Here is a 23,497-nt window from a genome sequence, read left to right as displayed (position 1 = left end):
CAAATCGGAGAAGCTTGAAAGTCGACCTGTGGCGTCATAAAGGTGGCGGTGCGTTCCAGCCTCGCTGCTTCCAACCGTCTCCTATCGTTCCTGGAAATGTAAACTTTCCCGGGTTTCAGTTGTTTCAAATTTGGCCCTGCCAGCGTCCTCAGCAGCCAATGAAAAGGGAAATACAAACGCGCTGAGATCTCAGCTTACATTCCTGCGCATGAGCGGTGACCCGAGCGGAAACCGGAGCCGAGGGGCCGGGGCGTGGCCCGAGCGTGGAGATTCCGCGCATGCGCTCAGCTCGCTTGGTGTGTGCCGCTGCCGCCGGGAGTCACCTGGAGTATGTCGGCCCCTTTCGAGGAGCGCAGTGGGGTGGTTCCGTGCGGGACGCCTTGGGGCCAGTGGTATCAGACCTTGGAGGAGGTGTTCATTGAAGTGCAGGTGCCGCCAGGCACTCGCGCCCAAGATATCCGGTGCGACCTGCAGAGCCGGCACGTGGCGCTGGCGGTGGGTGGCCGCGAGATCCTCAAGGTAGCGGCCGGTCGGGCTGGTGCCCAGATTCTTCGCGGCCTCCCCAAACCTCCCGAGTCCTAGGGCTCCCGATTTCCCTAGGAAGACCGTGGGAAGACCGTTGGGCTTTTCTGATTTGGGTCTGATAGGAGCCCCCACCTCCAGGACTAGTCCCGATTTGACGTGGAAATTCGAGGAGCCTATGTTCCTGGCTTTATTTCTAAATCTAATGAAATTGCTTCTGTTGTGCCTCTGCGGGTCTTCAGCGGAAACAACCAGATGGTTAAGGAAATAAATATTTATATTCCATGCACACTCTTCCAGGCGCCGCCCTGAGTGCCGGGATGACAGCGTTGAATGAGACACAGAACTGCACTGGTTATGGCAAGCAGGGAAGCATAATGAAAGTAGCATTACCGACATTTAGGCAGGTACAGGAAAGTGAAGAAGACACTCAAGGATAAGGACATCGGCATGAGGGTTCCGAGATGGTGTCAGGTGTTTTCATCTAAAAATTACAAAAATTCTGCATGTTTCTAGAGTGGTTATTAAGCAGATGGTCAAAAGGTGTGTGAAGAAAATAATACCCCTTTTATTACCAGTGCCCTTTGGATCTGGGCCCCACTTTTGCCTGGTTATGGTTTATAATTTAAATCAATTAAGTCAAAGCTAGATTCCCGTCTCAGATTAGCTGCTCCAGATGTTTGATGGCAGTGGTGAAGACTGATGGCATACCTGGTTCTGCCATTTTTCTAGTTTTGAGACCTTGGGCAAGAGTTTTTCCAGTGTCTCTAACTTCATCCATAAAGTACAGTAATTATAGTACCATTTTTATAGGACTGTTTTGAGCATAACATGGCTTCCCTGTGAATGAAGAGCTTGGAGTAGTGCCTGGTATGTAATAAGCACACAGGAAATGTTAGCTGTTAATTTTCTATTGAAGTGCTTTGAGTGCCTTTGAGAAAAGCACGATTGATTGGAAAGACTTTGATTTCTATCAACGTGGACCTAAATGACCTTTCTGAGTAGTTCTGCAACCCATAGTTTCCTGAACAGTGGTTTAAGGTTACAATTCAAATTTCCAGTTACTTGGGAATTAGCAATAACTCCTTAACTCTAGGATTTTAGGTGTACATTTAGACCACTAGGATTTTTTTCACAAGTATTGACATGCAAAATAAAATATATATTTGTTAACATATTTTCTAAAACAAATCTGGCAAGCAACAAATAAATGGGTTTCAGCATATGCATTCTCTTTGAAACTTACATTTTGCTTTTTACTTAAAACCAGTTTCTGAAGAAAGACAGGAACTACTAATCTTAGATCTGTAGTATGTGCTAAAGTAATTTGTTAATGCCAATTTGCCCAACAAAGAGAATGAGCCAGTTTGTTTTTTGTTGATTTTTTTTAGAATGAGCCAGTTGTTAAAAGTTGATTTTAAAAGACATAATTTCTTCTTAATTTCACCAGGAGAGCTCTTGTATTTTAATTGATACAGCATTTCAGTTATTCATTTTGTATTTGGCTAATCAGTGATCAGTAGTATTTCTTAACCTTCTAAAAATTAAGGATCCCTGATCTTTCTTTAGAGAGCCCCCGTGTTTTCTGTCATAGTAAATATTCCAAGGAGTGTAAATCAGGTTTCATTTCAGTTGCTAGGAGGAAACTTAGGCTTGAGCACCTTCCAATGTGTTGAAATGGTATAAGAATTTATCTTCCTATTCTAACCAAATTAGACAGTTTATGTGAATTAAATAGGAAATTAGGTAAATCTTAAATCATGAAAGCTTTATAAAAATTAATGAAATTTCTATATTTTTAGTAACTTATCTGTTTATTTTTCAGGGCAAACTTTTTGATTCTACAATAGCTGATGAGGGAACATGGACTTTGGGTAAGGGTAATCTATTATAAATCCTAGGGTCTTTTCACAAGTTAATTTTGTCTTGGAACTTAGTATGTTTTCCCTGTTGTATTCGGTGCTTTGTTTTTGCAGTTTTGAAAGATATACTAATAGAAATGTATTGAGAGTAAGTTTGTGTCAAGATTACCTAATGTTTTTTGAAAATAGAAAATTTAATGAACTCTAATTTGTGATTTCTGTTTGTTTAGAGGACAGAAAAATGGTTCGTATTGTTCTTACAAAGACAAAGAGAGATGCAGCAAATTGTTGGACTTCTCTTCTAGAATCTGAATACGCAGCTGATCCTTGGGTGCAAGACCAAATGCAGAGAAAACTTACATTAGAGAGATTCCAGAAAGAAGTAAGTCAGATAAATGTATGCGTATGTGTAGTTAAACATCTTAGAAACAATAATTATTTTTTGAAATTAAAACTCATGAGGTTATAAAAATTACAAAAGTTCTGTAGAGGAATTTTTGAAGTTAAATGCTTAGAAAAATGACTGGCCTTTAAATGTATGGATTTGGTTTTTTTAAAAAAGATTTTCTTGAGAATTTATGTAATCATGACTTCTAAATTTAAATTTATTTAATGTGCACAGTAATGGCTGAATAATCTCATAAAACTCAATCATTGGAGACTTACATAGTGTAAAAAAGTGAAGGCCCCTTCATCAACATCTCTGCTTTCCATGCTTCTGTCTCAGTCTCATCTCATCAATATATTGGTTTGTTTGTTTTGTTTTAACATAAATGGAGACTCATACTGTATATTGTTTGCATTTCTTTTTTAATAATACATCTTGGGTCTCAAAACTCACTTCTTTAACTGCTTCAGGGTATTTTCTAGTTTGAATGTATTATAATATTTAGCTATTCCCATTCGATAAGATTTAGATTTCCCTATTTACTAGTATGTCTGCTATTTAAAACAAAGTTTATACTTTCATCTCTGAAACTATTTAAACATTCAAATGTATATCTTTAGTCTAGACTTTTCTCCTGAATTTAGGACTCTTATATCCAATTGCCTATTCAGTTTCTCCATTTGGCTTGCAAACATTAAACTCAGTACTTCCAACATGAGCTTTTTAACGTCTCTCTCACGAATGTTCTACCTCTAAGCTTCTCATCTCAGTTGATGGACATGAGTTGTTCAAATGAAAAAAATATAAATATATACACACACACATTTACACACACACACACACACACACTAGAGGCCTGGTGCATGGGATTTGTGCGCTGGTGGGGGGAGTGGCCTGCAGGGATCAGCCCACTGTGGAAGCGCTGCTCATCCTGGTCAGCCGAGCAGCACTCCCAATGTGAGAGCACACTGACCACTAGGGAGGCAGCTCCTGCATTGAGCGTCTGCCCCCTGGTGGTTAGTGTGCGTCATAGCTACTGGTCGACTGGTTGTTCTGGTCGTTCTGCCACTCGGTCATTGGGCTTTTATTATATAGGATATGTGTGTGTGTGTGTGTGTGTGTGTATGTGTGTATACACACACACACATATACACACACATATGTTTATATACATATATGTATGGTATATATGTATATAAATATGGCCCTAGCCATATAGAGCGTCAGCCCGAGGACTGAAGAGTCCCGGTTCGATTCCAGTCAAGGGCATGTTCCTCGATTGTAGGCTTCATTTGAGGGCTCCATGTTGATCCCCGATCAGGGTACATGCAGAAGGCAACCAAAAGATGTGTCTGTTTCTCTCTCTGTGTTCCCCTCCCTTCTACTATTTCTAAAAAATCAATGGAAATGTATACTCAGGTGAGGATTAAAGAAAAAGGGGTATTTGGAGTCATCTTCCATTCCTGTCTGTCCCTTACACCCTATCCATTTTGCCAGGAAATCTTACTGGTACCTCCACTGCCACCCTTATCGGGACTACCTCTAATGTCTTGTCTAGATTACTTCAATAACCTAATTGTTCTCTTCACTTCTACCTTTGCCAAGCTACAGTCCTCTCAAAATCGCAGTTAGAGCAGATTACATTACGTTTAAAATGCAAGTCAGATTACATTACTTCTCTTGTCAGAACTTGTTCACTCTAGTAAAAGACAAGGTCTCTTACAGGGCTCCATCTGATCTGGTCTTCCATGATCTCCCTGACCTCTTCTCTTAATGCTGTCCCCCTTGGTCATTCTGCTCTAGCCACACAGGCCATTTTGCTGTTCCTTAAACATGTCAGGCCATTCCTTTTCTGTCATTTTCTTTTGCCAAAGCTTGGCTAACTTCACAGTTTTCAAGTCATTGCTCAATGAGCATGCTTTGAGTTTTGATCATTCTATTTAAATACTGTAATCTCTTCATTTCCCTTATTCTGTCCTACTTTTCTTTCTTTCTTTTTTTTTTCTATAGTACTTACCAACTTTTAACATACTAAATACCAACTCTTAATACACTAGAGCAGGGGCCTGCAAACTGGCTCATGGGTCAAGTCCAGCTTGTTTTTGAAGTAAAGTTTTATTGAAACACTGCTATGCTCATTTGTTTGTGTATTGTCTTTCATAAGAGCAACAGCAAAATTGAGCAGTTATGACTGAAATTATATGGTCTTCGAAGCCTAACATATTTACTACCTGGCTCTTTACAGAAAAGTGTGCTGACTCCTGCACTAGATAACTTAATGGTTTATTATTTGTGTCTTGTTAGAGTATAAGCTCCACTGAAGCAGGGATCTTTGTCTGTTCACTCTTGAATTCCACATGCTCTAATAGTGTCTTCCAAACACTAGGAACTCAATAAATGTTTGTTGAAATGAAATGTCCTCTGACAGACTAAAGCCTGGGGTGATGCTTACTTCATAGGATTGTTATGAGGATTAACTATGTTAATATATGTATAGCTCTTAGAACCCTGCCTGACATATAGCAAGGTCTCAAAAAATGCTGTTAAAACCTGTTCGTACACTGATACTGAAGTGTTCAAATAAAAAAAAGTGTTTTTTATCCTATGTATTTTATCCTATTTATCTCCTTTTTGCTAAAAAAAAATATTTTAAACAATCTCAAATGTATGTGTTTGTCCATACACTTGTCAACATTGTAACACACATATTGGATCTTCTAAATATTTGTAAGTCTGAACATTATAAAATTATAGTTTTAAGTTTCATTTTGGTGATTACAGTGAAGTTTGGTACATATTTACATGTTTATTGGCTATTTAGATTTCCTTTTTTGTCACCTGCTAGTTCAAGTCTTTTTATCATTTTCCTTTGAAGTTACTTATAGTTTTCCTCATAAGTTTGTCATACATTTTGTTCATATCTTTTAGAATCCTGGTTTTGACTTCAGTGGAGCAGAAATCTCAGGAAACTACACTAAAGGTGGACCAGATTTCTCAAATCTGGAGAAATAACTGCTATTTTTTCGCTGCATTCTGTGAACCCTAGCAGATGTTGCCAACTTGATCAAAGGAACAAATTATATGGTGGAAGAAAAATGTGGATGCCTACAGTTAACAAATTGCAAAATATATTTAAGTATGGTTCTAAAAATTGCATTCAAATATGATTTACATAGGAAACCTCTTAAATACTGTGGTAACTATTAATATATGGTAACTTTTTTTGGACTTGGTTTTGCTCAGCATGAAGTTTCATATGATGCATTTTGCTAATTTCATATTTAACCTATATTTTTAATACAAAAAAAAACTAGGGTATAGATCATAATGAAAAGACAGGGTGTCTTCAGGGAAAATTAATTTTTTTTCTTCTAATAAGTGTGATGCAGGAGTAATGTTCAAAAAACTTTTAAAAATAGGAATTGTGTACTTTTGGCTAAGTACACCAATCTACACAAGGAAAATATATTAATGAAAACAATTTTAGGAAAGAAAGAAATCCACAAGTATATTCTGAGTAAGTTAACTTTAAGAGTTAATGAAAATTTCTGAATTAATATATTATTTCTTGAGAGATCACTTTATGTCAAGAAACTGAAAAGTAGTTAACCTCGCAGTGGGAATGGATTAATACGAAAAGAGATTTGGTAAATTGAGTATGATTATTGGGCAAGTGTATTGTTAGCACCATAAAACAAATTATGGTCAATGATTATAAATCAGTGACATAATTTTGATTTTCAGTGATCCAGGCATAGAAGTAAGAATTGTCTTGAAATTTTATTTCATCCTTTTTATCTTTTTTTTTATAAAAAAATATTTAAACAATCTCAAATGTATAGAATAGTAACAAATAAAGAACATAGAATTGTGTTTTTTTTTCCTCAGCCAGTTTGTGTAAGTTGATGACATGATGCCCAATTACCTCTGTGTACCTTAGTGTGTATTTCCTTGAAGGGAAACTCTTACATACTACAATACAAAAGCAGGAAATAAGCATTGACACAATACAACTGTCCAATTCTCAGACCTTCATTCCTTTCAAGTTCAATTGTCCCAATGTCTTTTATAGCAAAGGGGTACAGTCAGAATCATGCTTTCCCTTTAGATGTCACATGTCTTAGCCATGCTTAAATCTGGAACAAGTCCTCGTTTTTTCCTTGACTTTTACAATCTTGGCACTTTTTAAAGATTACAGACTATTTTTTTACAACATACCTCAATTTGAATTTTGTCTGAGATTTCTTCATTAGGATCAGATTTTGCATCTTTGGCAGGAATGTTAAAGAAGTGATGCTGTGTTATTACTGTATCCTACCATGAGTTAATTTTAATTTGTTCTTTTTCTGATGGTGATTACTTAGATCACTGTTTGTGTTATCTGCTAGTCTTCTCCATTGTAGAGTTACTTTCTTTATGTGTATAATTGAGTACTTTGTGGAAGTTAGTTTCAAATTATTATCTTGTTTCTTATCAAACTTTGATTTTGTTGATATCTTTATGGACTCATTAATTCCTACTTTATTCAGCAGGTTAAAATCTATTATTCCCATTTGATTCTCAAATTTTTTCTAGATTTGGCCAGTGCCAGACCATTCTAGATGGCTTCTATGTCCTTTTAACATGTCCCCATCATTATCTGAGCAATTTCTTAATCTGTCACAAGGCATATGAGGCTTACTATGCTTTCTCTGCCCTAGCCCAAGAATCAGCAATTTTTCCACGGAATCTTGGTTTTCATTCGTGGAGAATGGTTTTTAGAAGTAAGCAATTACTGTTGATGTGTGTATAGTGCATACATTTACATCTATACTTATTGTATTTATATGTGTTGAAAACCATTTGTTCACACTTGGTTTTTAGTATAGTCACTTTCATTTCTAATCTCTTAGGGTCATTTTTGTTTTCTCTCTATAACTCCTTTCAACAACAGTGAGCAACCTGATTCTATTATCCTTAATGTATTTGGTTCCCTATTCTAGGCCATGTTGCTATGAATGAATGCCTTCGCTCACTGTATTTAGGCTCCAGCACCCTATGCCAAGCAATGATATCCTTCTCACCTGGGACCCTAACCCTCCACACTGGGTCACTGCAGCCCAGCCAAACCCTATGTTCATTTTACCCAATAACTTTAGGAATGAAATTATGGGGAAGACACTTTTTTCTTTTAATTGGCTTCTCATTTTAACATTTAAAAAATATTTTATAATTTGAATAAACATAAAGTAAAATGAACTTTTTTGTTTGTAGTTTTGTGAATTTTAACATGTAGAAATATGTTACCTCCAAAATCAGGAGATTGAACAGTTCAATCACAAAAATGCCTTCATGCTAGATTTGTCTTTTTAACAAGTTCATGTAAATGGAATCATGTGGTATCTTTTTTAAAAACAGCTTTATTGAGATAAAATTCATTTTACCCATTTAAAGTGTATAATTCAATGGCTTTTAGTATACTCACATATTCAATCATCACGATGGTCCATTTTCATTTTCATTGCCTGAAAACGAAACCCCATGCCTTTTAGCTATCATCCTCCCCACAATTCCTGACCTACACAACCACTAATTTACTTTACATTTCATAGATTTCCCTGTTCTGAACATTTCATATTTATGAAATAACTAGAGGCCCAGTGCACGAATTCGTGCACGGGTGGGGTCCCTTGGCCTGGCCAGTGATCGGGGCAATTGGGGCTGTGGGAGGTTGGCCAGCTGCCCCAATTGGGGCCGATGGGGCTAGCCAGCTGTTGGGAGGAACCGCAGGAGATTTGGCTGGCTGTGGAGAGGGACCATGGGAGGTTGGCTGGCCAGGGGGAGGGGCTGTGGGAAGTTGGCTGTGGGAGTGCACTGGCCACCAGGGGGCACTGGCGTCCCCCCCACCCCCCCCCTCACCGCCCGGCTGGCCCCCATCAGTCCCTGCTGCTAAACCATTGGTAGAGACCTGCTTCTGGGTTGGGGTTTCATACATAGCAGAGCAGCTCCCTCTCTGTGAACCATTGAAAGTCAGTCCTTGACACAAGGGTTTGTCTCGCTCCCGTCCTCTCCCCCAGGGGCTGCACGCCCACCAAGGTGGTAGCTGCAGGAGAGTAGGAGGAGGAGGGGAGATGGGGAACTGCCTCCTCTCCCTTCCCCGGGGCCTCCTGCCCACCGTGGTGGCGGAGGCACAGTGGCAAGGGAAGGAGGTGGTTAGGTGGGGAACTGACTCCTCTTCCCCAGGGGCCACCCGCCTGCCATGGTGGCACGGTGGCGAGGGAAGGAGGTGGGGGTGAGGCAGGTAACCACATGGTGGTGGGGCACCGAAAGCGGTGTCCAACATCCCTTCCTTCTGCACCCGGCCCAGCAACCTTCGCCTCCTCTCCCGACCCCACTGGGGCCTTCGGGCCCAGGTGGGACAGGGAACCAGGGGTGGGTGGTGGTGAATGCAGCCCCTTTCCCAGGGGGGCTGAGGACCAGCTCCCTCCTTGGGGGCCGGTGGCCAACCTCCTGTGGTCTCCCCTCCATGCATGAATTCGTGCACCAGGCCTCTAGTATATAAATAACATGTGGTCTTTTTTTTACTGGCTTCTTACACTTAGCATAATGTTTTAGAGGATTTCCACATTACATGGCAGTGCTTCATTTTTTTAAAAGATATTTTTGAATGTTTTAGAGGACAGGAGAAAAACATCAGTGTGAGAGCAAAACATCAATCAGCTGCTTCCTCCACACACTCTACCAGTTCATTGTAAATTGGGATAACTTCATACATTTTGGAGGATTACAAGATGATTCATATAAAATATCTGGCAATAGTACCTGATAGTAAAAACTATTATTGCTAACCACAAATATTAGATCAGATATGTCTATTGTTTAGATAGTATGTAGCTTAATTGGAAATACAGATAAGGTTCAAGTAACCTTTTTAAAAATAACACTTGTGAAAAGAGCTTATTGAATATCTAATCTGAGTCGAGTGCAAAAGGGGACATTTAAGTTTTTCTTTCATCAGTAATCCCTTATAGTGTCTACTTTGGTTCGTTTAATTAAATGTGAACAGTTCAAAATTACATAATTGTTTTAGTTCAATAATAACCAGTTGATCTAACACAATACTTGGCAGTTAACTACCACTATCTGGAATACTGTTTAATTAGGTAAAGAGGGTTTACACAAAACTTCAGGTGGGCTGAATCTGAGAGTGAAGTTGTATTAAGGATATCCATAGTAGTGATGAATCCAAATGATAAAAATAACCACAGTGCAAAAAATAAATTTTTAATGCACATTAAGCATATTTATCATCATGTCTAATTTAGAAAACCATTAGAGTAAAAGCTTCAAGTAATTAATGGCCACACTATTATTTTTTCAAAAATATATTTTATTGACTTTTTACAGAGAGGAAGGGAGAGGGATAGAGAGTTAGAAACATCGATCAGCTGCCTCCTGCACACCCCCCACTGGGGATGTGCCCGCAACCATGGTACATGGCCTTGACAGGGACTGAACTTGGGACCCTTCAGTCTCCAGGCCGATGCTCTAGCCACTGAGCAAAACTGGCTAGGGCCTGGCCATACTATTAGAGATTTTTTTCTGCTACCATACATCTTACTTTAGTGCTAACTAAATAGACTGGCCCGTGTTGATCAATGGTTAGAGCACTGGCCCCGGGCACCACAGGGTCACGGGTTTGATTCCTGGTCAAGGGCATGTGCCTGGGTTGCAGGTTCCACCCGTCCGGTCATTTGTGTGCAGGAGGCAACCAATCAACGTGTCTCATGTTTCTCTCCTCCCTCCATTCCTTCCACTCTCTCTAAAAATCAATGGAGAAAGTATCCTCTGGTGAGGATTTCAAAAATAGATTGAATAGAGATAGCTTTTTATTGTGGTTCTGCCATCACATTGCCAAAATAGTTTGTTGAATCAGAAGAGAAATAAATTAGAAAACCACCCAGCAAAGAAATGCATTTCAATCACTTTATTGAAATGTATATCCCTTAGTACTAAAACATAATGGTAGTTGGTTAGGTTACCTCTGCAAACTCAGAATTAACATGGATGTAATTAAAATATTGAAATGTATCAGCCTTTTGGGAAAACTGAAAAGTTATCTACAAAACATATTGTTTACAAAAGTATGAGATATACTGTGGTTCTTTGGTTTATTTTCCAGTGCATATTTATCCATAACATGATGTCAACATTGGGCACAATCATCTTGGATGGACTCAGGCTACACATTGCACTGAGTGGTTTATAACACTTTTAACACTGTAGATCTCCTTATATTCACTGACTTACTAGCAAGTCCTGAACACTACCTCAGCGACCTCATGATTATAAAGATGAGTATTTACTTAAGACCTTCTGTTGGCACAGTAGGGAAAATTAGTGAAAGTATATTCCCTTCATTTTAAACAGAATTATAAATTAGAAGCAATGGCAGTTTTATAAAAACAGTCCTTAGTAAAAACTTCTGGAGTGTTAAATTTTCAGAGTGATGTTAATTTGAGTCACTAGTACAATAAAACGAATTTTCTCGGTATGACTGTATTGAAGCAGATTTTGCATAAAAACTTTTTTCCCTGGACACAAACATTACCTGTCTTATAGTAAAAATGTTAAAAGATAATACTCCAATATTAACAGGTATGTAGTTTTGCTTTATATAAAATGTGAATGTAATTCCCATGTAGCAATCAAGTCCACATCTCTGGATAATCTAATACTTGCATTATGGGTGCTAAGAAACCATATTCACTGCCTAAAATAGTGACCCTTATAATGTCTTAAAAGTGCATTTGTGAAATATTGGTTTTGATATAAACCTCATAATTTAAAATTTAAATTAAGTAGGTTACCATTTTTAATACCTCCTAAATATACTGACCCAATATAGAAAGTTGGATCAATGTTAGAAATGAAGATTCACAGTTTACCTTCCCAGACTTTTCATTAACATTTCACATTATGGACTTGGCTTTGTTTGTATGCCTCAGCTGAATTCAAATTTAAGCATAATTCCACTACAGCATAATGTTAATTAGGCAGTTTTCCCAAATCTGAGAACATCAATGCTAATCCAGTTATGATGTTTTGAGGATTCACAGCTTAAATCCACTATAACATTATGGAATCCATCCTTCAGGATTGTGGCGAAAGGCTTCAGAGAAGTTTTTGTTGCTGTAATAATCCTATTTAAACAAACAAAAATTCAAGTTATCAGAAGTTTGCCCAACATAAATACTACTGTTAAAAATGACTTACTGCTCATATCTAAGATTCATAATCATGTCACACGAAGGTGTGTTAAATGTTAACGTTGAGTTTTAAATAGGAAAAAAAATCACAGTGAGTTAATATTTAGATGGCAAGAATATATGTCAGTGACAATCAGGCATGCAACTACTTCCCAGGGTTCCAAATGCTACAGCAATGATACAAACTATAGTGTAACCTGCTGGTTTCCAAACACCCAATGTGAAGACTATCTGGCATAACATTTTCTTTAAATACAACATCCAAGACGATACTGATTTTGTATATAAGGTAATCTCAAACTAGTTCACATATGGTTCAAACTTTTGGTCCTATTGTCCTACTCAGGCTTGTGTAACTTTAAATGAGCCATAGTGTGAGTCCACATAAAGCAAAATGAATGATGTCCAATTAAAAATTATCATTTTAGTGCTTTTATTTTTTATTTTTTTTTTTAAAATAGATTTTTATAGACTTCAGAGAGGAAGGGAGAGGGATAGATAGAAACATCAATGATGAGAGAATCATTGATCGGCTGCCTCCTTCACTCCCCACATTGGGGATTGAGCCCACAACCCGGGCATGTGCCCCGACTTGGAATCGAACCGTGACCTCTCTTGATTCCTAGGTCGATGCTCAACCACTGAGCTATGCTGGCCGAGATTAGTGCTACTTTTAAAATTCCAGTTATTCAACGGGATGCTGTTTTCTAAGCTGATAATTTAATGAAATGGCTAAATTGCATACCAAAGGTTGGCTATTTCCTTATTGTTAGGGTATTGTGCCTTGAATGTAGTTAATGCCCTAAAATATTAGCTGACTAGATCAGTGAAGTCGTTTTCCCCTGTTAGTCCAACTCCATTTTTGTTTGGAAAATAATTCCGATTTTAATTCTTGAATTATAGAAGAAAACTATAGCATTAGAAAAATTTCTCTATATGGTAAATAACTATGAACCCAATTTACCAATTAAGGAACCGTTTCAGGAATTGTTGGAAGGTGCGTTATTCTGTAGTAACTATGCCTCAATTGCCGTGCAGTTCGCCCAGAAACAATCCATTTCAACTTCTGAACATTTGGTTTGGAGCACTTGTTTGATGAATATTCAGTTAAACACTTGGATACGAGCTCTTGCCAGAAGGTCAAATCTCTGCCATTTATCTGTGCATAAATTTTTAAAAATTATTACTCAATTAAAAGTTCTATGGTATTTCACTACAGTAATACTTGTAATCTTATTAACATGTGTCTTTCCTTGTCAAAATATTTGAAGATAAGCTACTTAAGTTTCAAACACATGATACCTCATTTTAGTTCAGGAGACAGTACAAGTGGATTAGTTTCCTTTACAGCTGTTAACAGGAATGACCTTGACATACCTTGGAATGTTTCTGAAGACATTCTACGACTTCTGTTAACTCTACACACTTCTGTGCTTGGATCTCCAATGCAATGATAGACAATGCCAACACAGAAGGCTAAAAGAAAAAATTTAAGGTAAATGTTGGCTATAAAAACAAGTACATAAATAGGTTTACTCTTTATATAAAATATTTACCCTTGCTTTAGAAAATAGGATCCTGCAGTGGCATGCCTTAAGTTGAGCTTCTAATCTTTCAAAATTAAGGCTATTCCTCCTTTAAAAAGAAAATGGAATTAATTTTATGTAGATAATTTTACATCTAGTCAAAAGTCGAATTTTTAGAAAGACACTTAAGTCAATTTTAAAGTTTAAGTTTATACACACAGAAAATAAATTATTTGAAGTAAACAATTCCTCTTCCTTCAGAGACATGAACTCCTTAAGTATAAGTAACTCCTTAAGGATAGCAAACATGAATTTTAAGTCATTTGAGCCAAAAAATTAAAAAGTATCATGCCATAACTAACAAGGTTTCTTTTTATCTTTTTTAACTTAAAAATCTTTATAGTTGAAAGTATTACAGATGTCCATGTTTTTCCCCCATTGACCCGTTCTAGCCCGCACCCGTCTCTTGCCCCAGGCCTTCACTATGGTTTCTTTGGATTTTTATAAATCTATTTCTGCATCTACTGAAGTTCCTTTTTCCATTAATCTGTGTTAGATGCATACCTACTAGGTTCTATAAATTAACTAGTCTATAAATGGAAAATGAAATATAAGTAAAAGGTGAAATATCCTTTAGTCTCAAGAATTAGCCTTCACATACTTCCAGAGGCTATTGACAACTGAAAGTCTCATTTCTGCTGGACAGTGAAGTGAAATTCAAGGAGCTGCAGGTCCTTTGATAGGAATTCTCCCAGGATATTGATATTAAGCATCATCCAGACAATAATATTCTAATTTCCAAATAGCCTTGGTTTAAGACAAAGATTACATACCTTTCAAATGGCAAGTTCTCTTGAATGAGTGAATAATAGAGTTGCAGAAATTGAAAGGCAGTAGTAGCTTTGACTTTCCAACACACTTTCTCCAATACAATCTTCTCCATTCTCATCAGGTCTGAAACTGTGAACCTGTACTGGCTTATTCGGATCAAGTCACTTGCCAATGGGACATTCCTTTCCTCTTCTATTGATTTTACAGCCAGGTAGAAGCAGCTTAGTCCAACACACCCAAGGTGCTTGGGCTGTACCTAAAAAGATAATAAGTCCATGTCTTTACCTTATTTCAATTAAAAAAAAAGATAATCTAGAACTCAGACCCATCATTATGAAAATGAACCTTTCAGGTATATTTGTCAACTCTGAAGGAAGTAACAAGTCAACTGTGGCCTGTCAATACTTTGCACCCCAGTTGGAACCAAATTTGGAGTAACTGGACTAAGTTGCAAATATAATGTTTGGGTTCAGCAAAATAAAAATTTTTTTTTTTTAAATCACTATAGAACTAACTATAAGTGCTCTGTTCTAGCTGGACTAAATAACTGGTCAAAGGCTTAGATGAGAACTGAAACACCTTACAGCTTATACACAAAATTTCTTTCCAGAATGTTGTGTTTTTCCAAGCTGTTTTCTCTGTAGTAACACCTGTTTAAAACTACAACACATAACTTTCACTCTGCCTGTAAAGCTCTATCTGCTACCAAGCTCTTTTTATTTATTCATCACCTTCTGAATGTCTACAATGTGAGACAGTCAAATTCTCTTCACTCTTAAGTTGTAGCTCAAATACAATTTTAAGAAGCCTTTACCAGTGTTTGTAACTCGCCTCTTTTTGGAACCCCTTCAGCAATATCTTTATACTTATTTAGCAGTATAATGTATTTACTTTTCTTCTGTATGATAGTGCAAACATTCTCACATAAGACTATAATATACTTAAAGGATAGATGTATATTACTCATCTGTGCAACATTTATAGATGCAAAGATAATGCTTGCACATGCTGTCTAAAGAGTTGCATAATTAACCTATTCAACAAATTTCTTTTTTAAAAAAAAATATATATTTTATTGATTTTTTACAGAGAGGAAGGGAGAGGGATAGAAAACTAGAAACATCGATGAGAGAGAAACATCGACTAGCTGCCTCCTGCACACCCCCTACCGGGGATGTGCCCGCAACCAAGGTACATGCCCCTGACCGGAATTGAACCTGGGACCTTTCAGTCCGCAGGCCGACGCTCTATTCACTGAGCCAAACCGGTTTTGGCTCAACAAATTTCTTGAGCCATCCAATTCAACAAATACATTATTGAGTTCCTCCTCTATAGGATACATTGTGTTAGGTATCGAGAACTAAAAGATGTGTTTTATAGCCTTAATTTTTGTCAGATTATCTCATTATCCACCAATGACCATGGGCACACAGAGAAGGCAGATGTATTTTTAACAGCTAAGTTAGCTCTGAAAGATACACCGATATCCTGCTTATCCAAATATAGTGAAATAATTATGTAAATGCTACATATAATAGAAGATACTCTATTATATGTAAGCAGATGCTAGAAATGCCAAACATAAGCAAGACTTGAGTATGTCTAAGGCTAAAACAAGTATAGCTTTATATATGAGTGGAGATCAATATACTTTATTGACCAGGTGGTTGATAACATCAGAAAAAATGAGAAAAAAACACACCACATCTCTAATTATTAACACAACCTAGCATTCTGATGCTAACACATTTTTTTAAATAAAATAAAAAAATAAGTGAAAACACCCAACCTATCAAGAAAGATTTTTAAAAACAACAGCCAACTCTCCTACTGGGAGACTGCAATGAATGATTTGATATTAGACTATGTTTCAGTGTCAGAAGTTAAATCTAATAAATAATGCATTACTCTTGATTATAAAAAAAAAGGATTCATCAATGCTGTAGTACAGAGAATGCTTGGGCTACCTGCTGAAAATAAAAAAGGTCAAGCTTATGAATACCAGCCCAAAGCAAGCAATTCCATCTCTAAAACATTGAGCAAAACTAAGAAACACTCAGGGTAGCCCTGGCTGGGTGGCTCAGTTGGTTGGAACATTGTCCCATACACCAAAAGGTTGCGGATTCAATTCCTGGTCAGGGCACATACCTAGCTTGTGGGTTTGATTCGTGGTCTAGGAACATATAGGAGATAACTGATCCATGTTTCTCTCTCTCTCTAAAATCAATAAAACATATCCTCGGGTGAGAATAAAAAAAAAAAAAAAAAACACTCAGGGTAATGTAGCTTTAAACATACCTTCATTTTGGACAGGAACCTGTCCAGTAAATTCACAGCTAGAGAAAATGTCTCTGTGTCGAAGCCGAAGAACTGAGTTAGACTAAGGAGATCCTTCACTTCAAAGTCCCTTAGTCTTGCAGTCATCCTGAGGCCTTTATCGTAAGCAGATTCAATGAGTCTCAAGCCGCAGACCTTTGGCTGGCATTTCGGCTCCTGTTCCAACAGGGCACTCAGCTGGTGTAGCAGTTTCTGAGAGTCAGTTGTTGTGAGGACCTCTATCATCTATATATAGAACAAAGCCCAGAAAGGATAAGAATAGCCCTTCCTGCACTGTATTGTGCCAAGTGCTTGATAACATAAGTTTCCCCTCCCGCAGTGCTGCTAGTGAATCTAAGTCACTGCAATTTTAAAATATTGCAAACCTTCCAAGAAATACTCAAGTCAGTCACTGTCAAGAGAGAACTATGAGTTGTAAGACAAGACACCAACACTTTGAAATTCTGCCATACGTTAACAATGGGAACTGTCCATGTTAGATAATTTTTCTTAGTCCTTAGTTCCTCATCTGTAAAGTGGGTATGAGGTTATTGTTACCTACCTCACTGACTTGTGTAGGAATACATGAGGTCACCTGGGTATAGAGCTTAGCATATACAGTAGGTGCCTAATCAACACTGGGCAATATTAATGACCTTATTTTCTACGTCTGTAAAACGAGGCAATAATAAGTCTCTCTTAGCTGTGAAGATTAAATAAGACGATTCATGCAGAATTTAGCACAGTGCTCAATAACTGTGAACTTTTATTGGTGTTAGGAAAGGAAGCTTAAAGGGTGTCCTAGGAGCACAGAGGGAGTGGCAGGCTAATCCAGCCAGCAAGAGGAAACTGGGAGTTTTCTAAGTTAATAAATTGAAGAGGATTGATAATTTTATTGCTTATTAATATTGCACATTTGTGTCCCAGACATCACGCTAAGTCTTGGACGCACATACGGTCCCTCCCCACACAACGGAAAGACAGGAATGCAGGAGACCTTCAGCGCTGGGTTACGGAAGCGGGGCGCGGATGAGGAGCCACTAACTTTAGGGGTTCAACTCTTTCTCCCCCCGGGCTGGTCCCTGGGACGCCGCCTGCCCGCTTTGACACTTCAGACCCCGCGGATCTGAGACAAGTCGGACCTGGCCCCGCCCCTCCGGGCTCGGACTAGCCCGGACTTGTTGCTTCCAGCAGCGGATTAGCTAACCGATGGGAAGGTCGCGGGCCCGACTCACCCCTAATCCCGTGCCCCAGCCTCGCTCCCTACCCGCCCGCTACGCCAGCCCCGCAGTCCCAGCTCACCTTGATCGCGAATGCGGCTCCTTGGCTGTAATCTTCCCTCCCCGGGCCTGCCCGCACCTCCGCCCACGATATCAGATCCGAGAAGTCCTAGAGGCGAGGGGACTCGCGGGCAAGAGGGGACAGGCCCGGGGAGGGGGGGGGGGCTGTCCTGGGTGGAGGTCTCCGCAGCGCCGCCGAGACGACACTGCCCTCCTCAGTGTCAGCTCGGAGCCGAAGGGACCGAGACGGGCCTCCCGAGAAATATATTGGAGGGCGGGGCCTTCCTGCTAGAAAAGGGGAGCCTTGCCGCCGCTAATTGGCGTAGTTCATTTGATGGATGGCCCCCGCGGACCAAAGAGGACCGGCCTGTAGAGAGGAGGCAAAGTCTCCGCCCCTTGAGACCACGCCCCCTCCCACTAAGCGTCTCTTATTGGAGAATTTTCCAATGTGTCTTCAATGAAGAGGAGGGCGAACGAAATGCTGCGCGCACCAATCCTGGCCCGGGTCAGGTGTCTGCCGGCGGCCGGATTGGCCAGAATACCGTTCCAGAATGTACTGGGACTTCTTGGTCGTTGTGGTTGAGCAGAGCGGTTCTCCCCCTCCTTCTAAAAGTACCTTGGCTGGTTACCAAAAAAAAAAAAAAAAAAAAAAAAGTAAAGCCTGCGTTTTCATTTCAAATGGAGAGGTGGTGGGTTTTTTATGGGCTAGTAGTTTATTAAAGTCCAGAAGTTTCTCTTTGTGAGCTTTGGAAATCAATTGATCCTTGTCTTATTTTGCTTTTTTTGTATACTTGGTCAAAGGGTGGAGTTGGGCTACATAAATTCTTGGTCTTATACCGATTTTCTGAACTTGATGTTTTAGTCAATTGAAATAGAAAAGTTGGTAGTTTTTCAATGGCTTACAATGAAAAGCCGTGGTTGACTCTTTAAGAGGAATACATGGGCAAAATAATTGTTGTGACTATGAATCTCAGTTCACAGGTCTGTGTGTGAAGCATTATTATTCTTTTTATTCACTGTAAGTGAACTCAACCTCTGACTGTGAGTCTGTGCTGGGTTAGTGGTAAAATAATGTTTGAAGCCTTTCTGAACTCCCTCCCTCTCTCCTCTCTCCCAGATTGTCACAAATGAGAAAGGTCTACATTAGAAGGACTCGTGAGCAAGGAGTCATTTATTAGTTTTCAGGGACTGTACTTGAATGGCTCTATTCTGATGGCTTCTTCCTAGTTAGTGCTTATCTGGGTTTTCACAAAGTAAAAATCTGAAAGACTTGCTGGCATCTCTGCTGTTTGCCCTACCTTGCACTACCCTGGGGCAATGCCACAGAACCAAGTCCTGAAATGAGGACAGAGTTATAGGGAGGAGGGGGCGGGGGGAGACAACTGGGGAGGAAAAGTTAAAGCTGCAGAATAATATTTCAACCACATAATCAGGTCAGTTTGACAAAGTGTGGCCTTGCAAATGGGGAAGTGGCCTTGGTTCTCTTTGAAAATAAACTATGTAATGAATATTAGTGGGCAATGTAAAACACTTAAAAGTACTTATTAAAATAATTTGTGAGTTTACAAAAATATGTGTTTCTCGTTTTGGCTTTTAATAACAGAATTAGAAATATATATACACAGGCATTTGTTCACTAATATCTTTTGAACACATAAAATGTGCCAGTGGAGAACAAAATATACTGGTCCTTGGCCTTGTGGAGCATGTAGTCTTTTGGACAGAATAAACATTAGACTTTGGAATAAAACTGACTTATTTTCAAATCACAGGCTACTGACTAGAAAAAATATTTCTCAAAAATAGGAAGTAAAAGTATTTTGTTCAAACGGTTACTGAGAAGATTAAATAATGCAAAGTAAGTAAAGTGGTCGGCACTGTGCCCATAACACAGTAAGTACTTGAAAAATTATTAAGTTACTAACATTTCTCTTGAAATGTCTTGTTTAAACATACATTTGATTGTGTTTTCTCTATTGTATCACTTAGTCGTCTATTCTCAGCTTAGAATCAGAGAATTAGAATGATTTATTTGACACTAAAAGTATCTAAATTGTATATGTTAATTTCTAGACCTTATTTATACTGGAAATTTTCACGTAAGATTTTAGATAAAATTTTATGTAATAAAATGTTTTTTTCTCACATTAGGATTGTGTTATTCTTTGTATTATTATAGAAAAATTCCCTACATAAAAAAGTTTCAATAGCACTGAAGAAAATTTGATTAGTCAAGTCAAATGGACACTCTACCTTTTCTCTTCCACCCCCACTGTCATTTTTATCTACACTAATAAAAGAGAAACATGCAAATTGACCACCCTTCCACTACACCCACCAACCAATCAGGAGCAAGTATGCAAATTAACCCAACAAATATGGCAGTTAATTTGCATATGCAGGCACAGATGGAAGACTGAAGACAGTGTAGAAGGAAGCCAAGCGCTGCAGAAGGGAGCGAAGCCGTGGAGAAGGGAGGGAGCGAGGCAGTGGAGAAGGGAGCGAAGCCCGCCGAGCCCTATTCTTGCAGGAACCTTCCTGCAACGTGCCTCTAGTTCTATAATATTGGAATACAGACTATAATTTAAATGATTTAAAAGACCTAATTAGCAAAATGTGCAAATGTAAGACTCAATTATGTACTCTTGTAAAGGAAATAAATGAGTCCTTCATTAACTATGACTTTAAAGATGTGTATATTTAGTCATGAATTTCTCTGAGTCAAATGGCTGACTTCTAGGGTACTTCCCAGACTTAATGATATATTCAGCTGCCATCTTCATACTTTTTTCTTCATCAACAACATTTGAGTACAGGAGAACTGAAGCTCAGAAGAAAATGGCCTTAGGAAAAATTATGGCCTGGAGACTGAGCAACAATTCTCTCTCTCTCTCTCTCTCTCTCTCTTCTCTCTTCATTTCTCCCTCCCTCTTTCCCTCCCTCAAATCTAAGGCTTCTATGACACTAAGACGATTTATACTTGGTCAGCTGTATTGTTCTAGAAGCTTCTGGTCAAATACTCACAGACTACAATGGAAACAAGCAGCGTAAAGGAGCAGACATTCTGTGTATTTAGCTTGTTTAAATTTTTTTTAATAGATGTAAAGAAATATCACCAAATCTTTTACGTGTTGTTTCTACATCAATTTTATATTCACAATTTCCAGTTTCAAATTATTCAAAGGACTATTTTTTTAAAATTTAAAATATCCTGTTCTATCAAGTTTAGGAACTTTATATCAGAGCTGACATAAGAATAACAAATAAAAACGCATTTTTTGTACCTTTATGTAGTTAAAATATGATGGAACGAGGCACCAATTTGCTCAAGACGTCTTAAAAGATCTAGCTTTTGTTGGAAGTCACCCATGCACATATTTAGCTCAAATAGAATAAACATTTTAAGGCACATTATGTAAGTTTCCATTTCCAGTGGAAATGTACATATATTTACATTATGAAGCCATAATACAGTTTGTGTGAGCATGAAAATATTTGCATGTGATAAATAATACTGCCAAATAGCCCTGAAACAGTTTTTATTTTTAAATAAGCAATCTCCCGCCAAGCCTGGCCTTGTAGAGGAACGTTCAATAACTAAAAGCAGTGGTCTGGTTGAGACACGAAGGGGTAGGCTACAGCTTGGATGTCAGTTTTCTCAGCTACTCGTTCATAACCTCAGTACCTGGCGTATTTTGCCATGGTCGCCCCTCCCTGCAGTTCTGCTATCTGAGGTTTCAGCCACCTGTCTGAAAATATTAAATGGAGACGCGCAGAAATAAGCCACGCGTGTGGCATTGCGCGTTGCGAGTGGTGGTGTGATGAAATCTCGCGAGTCGCGCTGGGCCCTGTCCTGGACGTGAGTCCTGCCCACGTCAGCGTGCCCACGCTGCCCACGCTGCCCACGCTGCCGACGCGCCCTCAGGCCCTCGGGATCCGGTCCACCGCGAGGGGAGGCCGGGCTGTGCCCCAGTCCCCCTCATTTACTTAATAACGACCCCTTCAGGATATGCCAAAGAGAAGCCGTGCAGTGCTTCCCTTCACTGAAAAGGTGAAAGTTCTCAACAAGAAATGGGAAAAAATTGTATGCTCAGGTTGCTAAAATTTAGGGTAGGAACTAACCTACTCGAGCTGTGAAATTGTGAGAAAGAAACGAGAAAGGTGTGCTGGCTTTGCTGTCGCGCCTCCAACTGCAGGAGTTCTGGTCACAGTCTGTGGTAAGTGCTCAGTGAAGATGGAAAAGGCATTTACCTTCGTGGGCCTGAGGGTCCTCCTGCTGACGATACAGCCATCGTGGCCTAGCGCTTTGCCACAACCGGCGTCATTCACTTCACTTCATCTCATCACATCGGCATTGCGTCATCTCACAGCATCACCAGAAGCGGGTGAGTACAGGACAGTAAGATACTTTGAGAGAGGCCGCACTCACATACATGTTATCACAGTGTATTGTTATAATTGCTCTATTTTATTATTATGTTAATCTCTTGCCATGCCTAATTTATAAATTAAACGTTATCATACAGATCCGTGTATAGGAAAAAACTTAGTATATCTAGGATTCAGTACTGTCCATGATTTCAGGCATTTATTGAGGGTCTTGAAACATACCCCTGCAGATAAGGGTGACTGCGGTAGTTGGGAAATAATGACAGTACCACCTCAAAGTCAAAGGTGGTTGTGAGAGTTAGTTGAACTAATGCTTGAAAAGAGCACATGTAAAGGCTCAATAATTGTTAGGTATTATTTTTTGTAGAAATAGTCATCTTCAAAGATAAATTATAACTTATGGCACTGCTGACATCAGTGACTAAATATATTTATTATTTTTTAATTTTTCAATTACAATTTACATTCTATATTATTCTGTATTAGTTTCAGATGTACAGCAAAGTGGTTAGAAAATCATGTACTTTACATTCGCCTGGTCCCCCCAACGTTTAAAGTACCACCTGGCCCATTACATAGCTATCATGATATTGTTGACTATATTCCCTTTGCTGTAAGCTACATCTCCGTGACTATTTGTAATTACCTATTTGTACTTCTTTTTTTTCTTTTTTTAAGGTGGGTACACTTATCCCCATTCTTTAAAAAGTACATTTTGTTAATTTTTTACAGAGAGGATGGGAGAGGGATAGAGAGTTAGAAACATCAATGAGAGAGAAACATCCATCAGCTGCCTCCTGCACACCCCCTACTGGGGATGTGCCCGCAACCAAGGTACACGCCCTTGATAGGAATCGAACCTGGGACCCTTCAGTCCGAAGGCCCACGCTCTATCCACTGAGCCAAACCGGTTAGGGCTATTTGTACTTTTTAATCCCATCACATTTTTCACCCAGCCCCCAACACCCCGCCCCTCTGACAACTGTCAGTCTGTTCTCTATATGTGTGAGTCTGTTTCTATTTTGTTTGTTTTGCTCTTTAGATTTCACATATACATACAAGTACGTGCAAAGGAGGTTTACAATTGTGAGTCCATGAAACACAGTTCATTCTTGTATTATTATAATCATAACCT

General features: G+C 38.9%; 2 protein-coding genes across 4 annotated transcripts; one reads left to right on the top strand and one right to left on the bottom strand.

Annotated features, from left to right (window-relative positions):
- Positions 1–54: 54 nt before the first annotated feature.
- Positions 55–6,005, top strand: NUDCD2 (NudC domain containing 2). Of its 3 annotated transcripts, none has more exons than XM_054718123.1 (4): positions 55–328; positions 2,348–2,396; positions 2,615–2,766; positions 5,701–6,005. In XM_054718123.1, exons 1-4 carry the CDS (start codon positions 209–211, stop codon positions 5,782–5,784), a joined length of 405 nt encoding a protein of 134 aa, XP_054574098.1. In that variant the 5' UTR covers positions 55–208; the 3' UTR covers positions 5,785–6,005. The 3 variants fall into 3 exon arrangements, with proteins under 3 accessions (XP_054574098.1, XP_028010437.1, XP_028010435.1); XM_028154636.2 differs by having other exon boundaries at positions 305–519; positions 2,690–2,766; XM_028154634.2 differs by having other exon boundaries at positions 305–519.
- A 4,718-nt stretch (positions 6,006–10,723) lies between these two features.
- CCNG1 (cyclin G1) lies at positions 10,724–18,231 on the bottom strand. The gene is made up of 7 exons (XM_008147642.3): positions 17,996–18,231; positions 16,676–16,939; positions 14,380–14,633; positions 13,577–13,655; positions 13,398–13,496; positions 12,985–13,179; positions 10,724–11,954 (listed from the first exon to the last, which is right to left on the bottom strand). The coding sequence occupies exons 2-6, from the start codon at positions 16,937–16,939 to the stop codon at positions 12,988–12,990; spliced, it is 888 nt and encodes a 295-aa protein (XP_008145864.1). The 5' UTR covers positions 17,996–18,231; the 3' UTR covers positions 10,724–11,954; positions 12,985–12,987.
- Between the last annotated feature and the right edge of the window lie 5,266 nt (positions 18,232–23,497).

This window comes from Eptesicus fuscus, chromosome 6 (genome assembly GCF_027574615.1).
Source record: "Eptesicus fuscus isolate TK198812 chromosome 6, DD_ASM_mEF_20220401, whole genome shotgun sequence".
Lineage (NCBI taxonomy): Eukaryota > Metazoa > Chordata > Mammalia > Chiroptera > Vespertilionidae > Eptesicus > Eptesicus fuscus.
Note: the sequence above shows the minus strand (reverse complement) of the source record. Positions and strands in the feature narration are given on the sequence as shown.

Bases quoted from the DNA above. Each gene is read 5' to 3' on its own strand.
- NUDCD2 (XM_028154634.2), top strand. From the start codon at position 331: ATGTCGGCCCCTTTCGAGGAGCGCAGTGGGGTGGTTCCGTGCGGGACG. The intron at 520-2,347 runs GTAGCGGCCGGT...TTTATTTTTCAG, and splicing joins GTGGCCGCGAGATCCTCAAG to GGCAAACTTTTTGATTCTAC. The intron at 2,767-5,700 runs GTAAGTCAGATA...CATATCTTTTAG, and splicing joins TAGAGAGATTCCAGAAAGAA to AATCCTGGTTTTGACTTCAG.
- CCNG1 (XM_008147642.3), bottom strand. From the start codon at position 16,939: ATGATAGAGGTCCTCACAACAACTGACTCTCAGAAACTGCTACACCAG. The intron at 14,634-16,675 runs GTATGTTTAAAG...TTATCTTTTTAG, and splicing joins GGTTCCTGTCCAAAATGAAG to GTACAGCCCAAGCACCTTGG. The intron at 13,656-14,379 runs GTATGTAATCTT...TTCTTTTTAAAG, and splicing joins GAGAACTTGCCATTTGAAAG to GAGGAATAGCCTTAATTTTG.